The sequence below is a fragment of the Oenanthe melanoleuca genome, unplaced genomic scaffold (genome assembly GCF_029582105.1).
Source record: "Oenanthe melanoleuca isolate GR-GAL-2019-014 unplaced genomic scaffold, OMel1.0 S001, whole genome shotgun sequence".
In the NCBI taxonomy this organism is placed as follows: domain Eukaryota; kingdom Metazoa; phylum Chordata; class Aves; order Passeriformes; family Muscicapidae; genus Oenanthe; species Oenanthe melanoleuca.
Window position 1 is genome coordinate 6,871,205 of NW_026612650.1, and position 10,143 is coordinate 6,881,347.

Genomic DNA, 10,143 nt, shown 5'->3' on the forward strand with positions numbered 1-10,143 from the left:
TGCTGCCCCCTTATAGACTCTACGCCAGTACTACAGACCCATCCCTTGAGGAGTGCTGCTCCCTTGTGGACACAGCATGGTACTGCAGCCCCCTCTTATCTGAGTAGTGCTGCCTCCTTGTGGACACAGCCTAATACTGCAGCCACCCATTTTTTGATCAGTGCTGCCTCCTTGTGGACATAGCCCGGTACTGCAGCCCCCTCCCCAGGCAGTTCTACCCCCTTGTGGACACAGCTAGGTACTGCAGCCTGAAGCCCCCCCCCACCTTAACAGCTCTGCCCCTTATGAATACAATCACATACTGCATCCCCCCTCCTCCCTAAGCAGTGCTGTCCCCTTCTGCACACAACCCAGTATTGCAGGCCTCCGCACCAAGCAATGCTGCCCCTTTGTAGACACAGCCCAGTACTGCAGCCCCCACCCTCCCTGAGCATTGGTGCTCCCTAGTGACACACTTGGGTACTGCAGCCCCTCCTTCCGATTACTGCTGCCCTTTTGTTGACACAAGCTGGTACTGCAACCCCCATCCCACGAGGAGTGCTGTCCTCTTTGGGACACAACCTGGAAGTGCAGCCCTCAACTCCCCCAAGCAGAGCTGCCCCATTGTGAGCACAACCCGGTACTTCAGGCCCCACCCTGAGAACTGCTGCCCCCTTGTGGAGCCAACACATTACTGCAGCCACCCAGTGAGAGCAGTGCTGTCCCCTCATGGACACAGGATATCACTGCAGCCACCCCTACTTTGAGCAGTGCTGCCCCCACGTGGCTACAACCTGGTACTGCAGCCACCACCTCTGAGCATAGCTGTCCCTTTGTGGACACAACCCAGTTCCGTAGCCCTACCCTTGAGTAGTGCTGCCTCTTGTGGACAGAACCCTGTACTGCAACCACCTTGTCTCAGATCTTTGCTGCCCCCTTGTGGACACCGCCCTGTACTTCAGCCCCCCCCCCCCCCCCCCCCTCAAAAAGTGCTGCTCCCTTGTGGGCACAGCAGGGTCATGCAGCCCTCCCCTTTTGTGTAGTGCTGCCCTCATTTGGACACAACGCGGTACTGCAGCCCCCCCTCTCTGAGCAGTGCTGTCCCATTCTGGACACAGCATGCTACTGCAGACCACACCCCTCCTGAGTAGTACTGCCCACTTGAGGACACTACCCTGTACTGTAGCCCCCACCCTTTGCCAAGCAGTCCTGCCCCCTTGCGAACAAAACTCAGCACTGCAACCCCCACCCTTTCACAAGCTGTGCTGCTGCCTTGTGGACACAGACCGGTATTGCAGGCCCCCCCTCTGAGCAATGCTGCTTTTTTGTGGACACAACCTGGTACTGCAGCCCCTACTCCCCTAGAGCAGTGCTGTCCCCTTGTGGGCACAGCCTGGTACTGCAGCCCTCACTCCCCTAGAGCAGTGCTGTCCCCTTGTGTGTACAGCCTTGTACTGCAGCCCCAAACCCCTGAGAAGAGCTGCCCCCTTTGTCGACACAGCATGGTACTGCATCCCCCTCCTTCTGAGCAGTGTTGCCCCCTTTGGGACACAGCCCAGTGTTGTACCCGCTCCCTACTGAGCAGTGCTTCCTCTTTATCAACACAGCACGGTACTGCAGACCCCGCCCTCCCTGAGCAGAGCTGTGCATTGGTGGACACAACCCAGTGGTGCAGGCCCTGCATTCTTTGTAGTGCTGCCCCATTGTGGACACAACAGGGTACTGTAGTGCCCCTCCGCAAGCAGTGCTGTCCTCCTGGGGACACAGCATGGTACTGGAACCCCACCCTTCCTAAGCAGTGCTGCCCCCTTGTGGTTACAATCCAGTACTGCGGCCCCCCCACTTTGAGCAGTGCTGTCCTGTTGTGGACACACCATAATGCTGCAACCTCTCCCCCGCCTCCCTAGCAGTGCTGCCATCTTGTGGACACAGCCGGGTACTGCAGCTGCTTACTTCTGAGGAGTGCTGCCCCCTCCTGGGAACAGCTAAGTACTGCAGGCCTCCCCCTTCTGTGCAGTGCTGACTCCTTGTGATCACAACATGGTACTGCAGCCCATAACCCCCAAGTAGTGTTGTGCCCCCGTGGACACAACCTGGTACCACAGCCCCTACCCCTCCGAGCAGTCCTGCACCCTTGTGGACAGAACTCGGTACTGCAGCCCCTCCCTCTACAAGCAGTGCTGTCCCATTGTGCACACAGTGCAGTACTGCAGCCCCCCTCCACCACCAGTTCTGCCCCCTTTGGACACTACATGATCCTGGTGTTCCCTCCTTCTGAACACTTCTGTCTCCTTGTAGGCACAGGATTGTACTGCAGCCTTCTCCCATGAGCAGTGCTGTCCCCTTGTGGACACAACCCCGTATTACAGCCCCCACCCCCCTTCCCCCAGAAGTCCTGCCCCCTTTGTGGACACAGACTGCAACTGCAGGTCCCCCCCTCCCCCCCTCGCCTTCATGAGCAATGCTTCCCCCTTGTGGGCACAGCCCGGTACTGCAGCCCCACTTCACGCAGTGCTGCTTTGTGTGTACACAACATGGTAGTGGAGCCCTCTCCTTCTGAGCAGTGCTTCCCCTTTGTGGACACAACCTGGTACTGCAGCCGCCCCCCACTCCGAACGATGCTACCCCCTTGTGGACACAGCCAGATTCTGCAGGCCCACCCCTCGAACAGTGCTCCCCCTCTTGTGGACACAGCTGGGTACTGCAGCACCCCATTTTCGAGTAGTGCTGCCCCTTGTGAACACAAGCTGGTACTGCAGCCCCTCCCTCTGATGAGTCCTCTCCCCTTGTGGAGACCACATGGTATTGCAGTCCCGCTACCCTCTGCCTAGTAGTGCTGCCCCCTTGTGGACACAAGGTGCTACTGCAGACCCCTCCCTTACTGAGGAGTCCTGCCTATTTGTGGAAAAAACTCGACACTACTACCCTCCCACTCTGAGCAGTACTGCCCCTTTGTAGACACAGCATGGTAGTGCTCCTCCCTCCCAGAGCAGTGCTGTCCCCTTGTGGACAGAACCAGGTACTGCAGCCCCCCCTCCCCTCCTGAGCATTGCTGTGCACAGGGTGCGGTCAGTGGGGCGTGGTCACTGGTTGTGGGCAATGAGTGTGGTCAGTGAGTGTGGTGAGTTGGGTTGTCCTTGGGGTGTGGTCAGTGGGTGTGGTCACTGGCTATGGTGAGTGGGTGTGGTCAGTGAATGTGGTCAGCTAGGTAGTGAGAAGTGGTCAGTGTTTGTGGACAGTGGATATGGTCAGCTGGGTTTTCAATGGGGTGTCGTCAGTGGTTGGAATCAGTGGGAAATGGCCAGTTGGTGTAGCTACTGGGGGTGATCAGTGGCCTGTGGTCAGTCAGTACATGTTCAGTGGGTGTGGCCAGTGGGATGTGGGCATTGGTGTCTTGGCAAAGGGTGTGGTCAGTGGGTGCGATCAGTTGGTGTGATCAGTGGGGTGTGCAAAATGAGTGTATGGTCAGTGGGTGTGGCAGTGCAGAGTGAGCATTGGGTGGGTAACTTGGTGTGGTCAGTGGGTGTGGTAAGTTGAGAGGTCATTGGGGTGTCGTTTGGGGGTGTGGTCAGTGGTCTGCAGTCATTGGGGTGTGCTTTGGGGAGGTGGTTTAAAAGTATTTTCAGTGGATGCGGTCAGTAAATGTGGTCAGTTGGGTAGCCAGGTGGGGCTGGTCAGTTGCGTGGCCAGGGGGTGTGATTGTTTGTGTAATCAGTGGAGGTAATCCTTAGAAGTGTGGTCAGTTGATTTGTCAGTAGATTGATGTCAGTGGGTGTGGTCAGTGGGGCCGGTCATTGGGCGTGGTCAGTTTGGTTTGGTCAGAGGAGTAATTTGGTTTGTCAGTGGGGTTTGGTAAGTGGATGTGGGCAGTGGCTTTGGACAGTGGGTATTTTCATTGGGGTGGTCCTTGAGGTGTGGTCAGTAGGGGTTGTCATTAGGGTGGTAATTGCTATGTAGTTAGGGAGCATGGTCATTGAGGTGTGGTCAGTGGGTGTATGCTCATTGGGGTATGGTTGGGTGGTGTAGCCAGTGGGTGTGGACATTGGGCTTTTGCCATTGCTTTTTTGCATATGAGCGTGGTCACTGTGTGTGGCCACTGGTTATGGTCACTTGGGATGTGCTAGTGGCAGTATGGTCAATTTGGAGGTCATGGGGGTGTGGTCAGTTGCTGCGGTCAGTGAGTATAGTCAGCGGGGGTGGTCAGTGTGTGTGGGCTGTGGGTGTGGTCAGTGGATGTAGTCAGTTGGATGGTCACTTGGTCTGGTTAGTGGGTGTGGGCAGTGGGGGTGGTAAACAAGAGAATTTGGTGGGGTGTGGTCAGTGGGTGTGATAAATTTGGGGTGGTCAATGGGAAGGTTCTGGGCCAAGGCAAAAGGAGGCTCCCTGTGTGCCCTGCTCCCCTCTCCCTGAGCTCCTGAGAGCTCTGCAGCCCCTGCTGCCATCCCATCTGCCCAGGCCAGCACAACAGCCCTAGCCTTGGGGCCCTGCAGAGCTGCTCCTGCTGCAGGCCCAGGGCCCATCCCAGAGCTGGGGCAGCCACAAATCTGTGCCCATTTCTGTTCATTCCTGCTCTGATGAGGATGGATCCTCACCAACTTGGAGGATGCTGATGAATTTTACTAATCAAGAGGCCACTAGTTCCTCGAGCTGTTCACTTCAGGAATTTAGCTACAAAAACTCATAAACATTTGTGCAAAACACCCAAACAAGAGAAGTTCTTGGGAATAATTTAGGTTTCCAATTCTTTTGTTGTTAGACAGATTTCAGAAGCATATTCCAAATGAATATACTATATTGAAAACAATCCAGAGAGAACTGTTTTGTCTTGTCTTTTCTGTTTATAGATTGACATCAGCAACGTACAATTGATTTTGACCCCCAGCACCTTGTAATGCAATCTGAATAGATATGAAAATCAAGAGACTTCATGGCTGACAATCAATCACACTTTGTCACCAGCCCCCTCCCCACTATTTCCCCACATCCAATTCCTGGCACTCCTTTGGATCAGGAATGGTGTGGCCAGAAGGACCAGGGCAGTGATTCTTCCCCTATACTCTGCACTGGTGAGGCAGCACCTCAAGTTCTGTGTCCAGTTCTGGGCCTCACAATTTAGGAAGAACATGGAAGGGCTGGAGTGTGTCCTGAGAAGGGCAAAAAGGCTGGTAAGGGATCTGGAAGACAAGTGATGAGAGGAGTGGCTGAGGGAGATGGATATGTTTATCCTGGAGGAGGCTCAGGTGAGACGTCATCACTCTCTACAGCTCCCTGACAGGAGGCTGCAGCAAATCCAACAAGGACAGGTCTAACAAGACCAAGTTCTGGGTTCTGCACTTTGGCCACAACAACCCCTGCAGTGCTACAGACTGGGGATACAGTGGCTGTAGAGCGGCCAGGCAGAAAGGGAGCTGGGGGCACTGGATATGAGCCAACAGTGTGCCCAGGTGGCCAAGAAGGCCAATGGCACCTGGCATGGATCAGGAATGGTGTGGCCAGCAGGACCAGGGCAGTGATTCTTCCACTGTGCCCGGGACTGATTGGGCAGCATCTCGAGTGCTGTGTCCAGTTCTGGGCCCTCCAGTTTAGGAAGGACATGGAGGGGCTCAAGTGTGTCCAAGGAAGGGCAACAAGGCTGGTGAGGAATGATTGAGGGAGCTGAGGATGTTTATCCTGGAGAGGAGGAGGCTCAAAGACACAAGGTGGTTTCAGCGCACAGGTTGGACTTGATGATCTCCAAGGTCTTTTCCATCCTTGCTGATTCTGTGATTCTCTGAAAGCACCCATGGAACAGCTGCAGGATGAGCCCTGGGCCTCCTCTTCACAAGGTCCAGCAGCCCAGGACCCTCAGCTTTTTCTCACAGCCCCAAAGCCCATCCTGTCAGTCCTGCAGAGCCTCTCCAGCCCCTCCTCACTGCCCAGAACAGGGAGCCCCACAAGGCACTGCAGGACCCTGCAGACAGATCCTGAAGCACTTGTAGGATGATCCTGCTCCCCAAGGAATGTTGCCATGGTGCCAACTCAGGAATTGCAATGGGGCAGGGGGCAAGAGAGTAAAGAGCAAACAGGGTTGGGCTGTTTTCACAGGTGAGGAAAGGAATGGGCAATAGGAAAAAAACTGGACCAGGGAAGAATAAAGAAAGCCAAGGTGAAGGAAAGGAAATGCTATGGGCAGTTTGGGGTGGCTGCCAGGCAGCCCTGTCTCTGACCACCAAGGTCTGCAGTGGGACAGGAAACTCACAGCTCAAACTTTCTGGCTGACTGCAGAGGCCACGACAAACCTGAGTGGTTTCCTTCCCGCCCTCCAGCCCTTGCTGGCCCCAGGGCTGATGGCATTTGTGCTCACTCAGCTCCATCTCCCCACAGCAGCACCAAGGGGGTGCTGACGCCTGCTCTGTGCAGTGCAAACAGGGGCTCCTAAGCCAGTGCTGCCGTGTCTGTGCCTGCAAGGATGCGGCACCTGTGTGAGCTGGGGGAGAGGCCAGGGCTGCAGAGGGGGGATGTTGTTGGCAGGTGCATGAGGATGCTCTGGACGCTGCCCTAGGCTGTCCAGTGCAGTGGGGATGGATCAGCCCCTGCTCTGCTGCTCCTTGCCAGGGTCTCCCCCTTGCAGGGCCCTTGCAGAGCACCAGCCATGCTGTTTGCCCCCAGCCTGCCCATGGCCAGGCTGGGGCTGCTCACGGGGGTTTTCTCTGCTCAGCATTGGCCTGGCCAAGTGTTGTGGAGAGAGCCTGGCCAAGGAGCCTGGAGCCCCCAGGCCCTGGCCTGAGGCGTCAGCGCTGCCCCAGCAGTGCCCATGGCCTGTCCCTGCTGCAGCCCCGGCACTGCCACCCCCAGGGCTGTGCCCGGCCCCGAGAGCACTCAGGCCCTGCAGCAACACGAGGGGCAGGAGGGCAGTGGGGCAGTGGCACGGGAGCAGCACTGGCAACACCAAGTGCTGCTGCTGGGCACAGCTGCTGTGCCAGCACTGATCTGTCCCATCTCTGCACACAGACATTTCTGCTGCAGCTCCAGAGAAGGGAACAGAAAGGGCATCTCTGGAGAAAGGTATGCTGTAAGTGAGATCCTTTAGTTTCATTAAACCCATCAAGACTGCAGCACCTCATTGACACTGTCTGTTGCCACAGGGCAGGGTAAGAAAAACAAAATGACAATTTGCACATATAATGACATTTCTTTGTGGACAATATTTAAAAAGTAAATGAAGGAAAACCTCCGAAATGCAATTAAGAAAAAGAATCAAATATAACTTTTATTACAAGTGATTTTTGGAATCTGTCAAGTAGTTTACTTTTTCTGGAACAATACAATCATCATTGTCCTCATTGAAGCCTTGAGTTCCTGGTTCCTCAGGCTGTAGATGAGTGGATTCAGGGCTGGAGGCATCACCGAGTACAGAACTGACAGGGACAGATCCAGGGATGGAGACGAGATGGAGGGGGGCTTCAGGTAAGCAAATGCTGCAATGCTGATGAAAAGAGAGACCACAGCCAGGTGAGGGAGGCAGGTGGAAAAGGCTTTATGCCGTCCCTGTTCAGAGGGGATGCTCAGTACAGCCCTGAAGATCTGCACATAGGAGAAAACATTGAACATAAAACAACCAAGTGATAAACAGGCAGTAACAGTAAGGAGCCCAAGTTCCCTGAGATAGAATTTGGAGCAGGAGAGCTTGAGGATGTGTGGGATTTCACAAAAAAACTGGCCCAGGACATTTCCCCGGCACAGGGGCAGGGAAAATGTATTGGCGGTGTGCAGCAGAGCATTGAGAAAGCCACTGGCCCAGGCAGCTGCTGCCATGTGGGCACAAGCTCTGCTGCCCAGGAGGGTCCCGTAGTGCAGGAGTTTGCAGATGGACACGTAGCGGTCGTAGCACATGATGGTCAGGAGATAAAACTCTGCTGAGATGAAGAACAGAAAGAAAAAAAGCTGGGCAGCACATCCTGAGTAGGAGATGTTCCTGGTGTCCCAGAGGGAATTGTGCATGGCTTTGGGCACAGTGGTGCAGATGGAGCCCAGGTCAGTGAGGGCCAGGTTGAGCAGGAAGACGAACATGGGGGTGTGCAGGTGGTGGCCGCAGGCTATGGCGCTGATGATGAGGCCGTTGCCCAGGAGGGCAGCCAGGGAGATGCCCAGGAAGAGGCAGAAGTGCAGGAGCTGCAGCTGCCGCGTGTTTGCCAATGGCAGCAGGAGGAAGTGGCTGATGGAGCTGCTGTTGGACATTATTTCACTCGGGGCATCATGGACTGTGGAAAGAAGACATTGACCCGCTCGGACAGATTTCCTTGAGCCAATCCTATGCTTTTTTCCTACAAATTTATTCAAAATTATTTCTCTATCTTTAGAGAAATGTCACTTCCAATTTTTTTTTAGTTTTTAAGCTGGGGGTTTTGCTGTTAGTTTATTGCCCCTTTCATTGTAGGGAGGGAAATCCTATTTCAGCTTTGCTCTCAGCATGATCACTGAGGAGCCCAGAGGGAAAACAGGACTCCCTCTCGCAGTGTAGTCACACACTGTTGGCATATGCTAATTATACCCATCTGTATTTCAGGGTGACTGCACTTAAAATTTGCTGGAAAAATAAAGAGGACTCTATGAAAGGTCCAGTTTCTAAGTCAGTTTCTCTGAACCCTTCCCTCTTTCCCAGGCACCTGAAGAGGGACGGTGTCCAGCATTGGTGTGGCTCTCAGATGCCTGGAATTGTGCCCACTGTGGGCTGTTTCTCTCTATCCAGGGCTTGTCCCTGCCAGTGCTGCCAGAGCCCAGCCCATCCCTGGGGGCTCAGCTCTGCCCTGCACACCCCTCCCAGCACAAGGCACTGCCCAGGGGCATCTCCCTGCCAGCAGCCCCTTAAGGGCAGCTCAGACAAACTGAGATGCTGCAAGGCAAGGTGCTGCTGCTGCTGTCTGTAGGCAAAGGAGGATGAGGAGGCACTTTGTGAGGGAGATCTGAGGCAGATCTGCTGATGCCCAGTGGGACAGTGCAGGAGTCTCAGTGACACAGACACACCTGACAGCCACTTTTCCTTCCCTTCAGGAGAAAGCTGAGAGCAGCCCTGGCCATGCAGCACCATCTCCACAGCAGGAGGAATCTGCCCTGATGGGGGTGGCTCCTTCCACCTCCATCTTCTCCCCACAGTCCATGGGGAGCTGCCAGGCAGGCTGAGAGCTGTCCCTGGCAGGTGGCACATGCCCTGGGCTGGCCAAGAGCCCTGAGGGTGCAGGAGCTGCTCTGCAGGACAGCCCTGAGCAGCCCTGGCTGCAGCCCCAGCTTCAGCCCCTGCAGCCATCCCTGGCAGCAGGAGCCGTCCTGCCCTGTCCCTCTGACGGTGCCCAGGGCAGCCCTGCTCTGCAGCACATCCTCCTCCTCCTCCTGTGCCTCAGAGAAACTGGGAGAGTCCTCCTGACACATCCCCCAGGCTGTGGGCTGTGCTGGTTCCAGGAGATCCCTCCAGGAGCACAGGGGACATTGCCCTGCACCCACAGACTCACCATGTCCAGGGCTGTGGAGATGTTTCCCCAAGTGAAGTCTCAGCTCAATGTCTTCCCAGTCCTGATTGCCTTCAGCCTGTCTGTGCCTGGCTCCTGTGCCCTCAGTGCCTGCAGGCAGTGCCCTCAGCCCTGCTGGGCTGGGAGAGGAGCTGCTTCTCAGCAGAAATGTCTTTTTGAAGCTCTTCTTGGTTTACCTTGGGAGCTGCCTCTGTGCCAGGAACCCGGCCCAGCTCAGCAGAACAGACACAGCACAAGGATTTTAATGACCCTCTTGGGGATTTTCTGCTGTTTACCTCAGACACAGTCCCTGAGAGAGTGCTCAAAAAAACTTCTCAATAACTCAAAGTTAAATTAAAACTTCTTAAGTTGTTGAATTTTTAATGGGTCCCACTGAGAAAGTATCTCCAGATTCCAGTTAGAGAAGAACACTGCAGGCAGTGATAACAGGTGAGGACAAAGGAAAGGTGTCTTTGATGCTCAGCAAACCTGGATGTGTTTCAGGAATGCAAAGGGCCAAGGCTGAGCCCCAGCCCCTGGCAAGGCAGATCCTGTCCCTCCCTCATTGCTCAGGGCTCTTCCCGGGCCACTGGGCTCTGGGGAAGTGCAATGCCAAGGGCAGGACCATGGGGTAGCCCCTGCCAGGCTGCTGAGCAGGGACAAGGAGGCAATGAGGCCCCAG

General features: G+C 55.3%; 1 protein-coding gene across 1 annotated transcript; it reads right to left on the reverse strand.

Moving 5' to 3' along the window:
- Positions 1-7,166: 7,166 nt before the first annotated feature.
- LOC130266147 (olfactory receptor 14J1-like) lies at positions 7,167-8,203 on the reverse strand. The gene has a single exon (XM_056515489.1). The coding sequence runs from the start codon at positions 8,194-8,196 to the stop codon at positions 7,264-7,266; it is 933 nt and encodes a 310-aa protein (XP_056371464.1). The 5' UTR covers positions 8,197-8,203; the 3' UTR covers positions 7,167-7,263.
- Between the last annotated feature and the right edge of the window lie 1,940 nt (positions 8,204-10,143).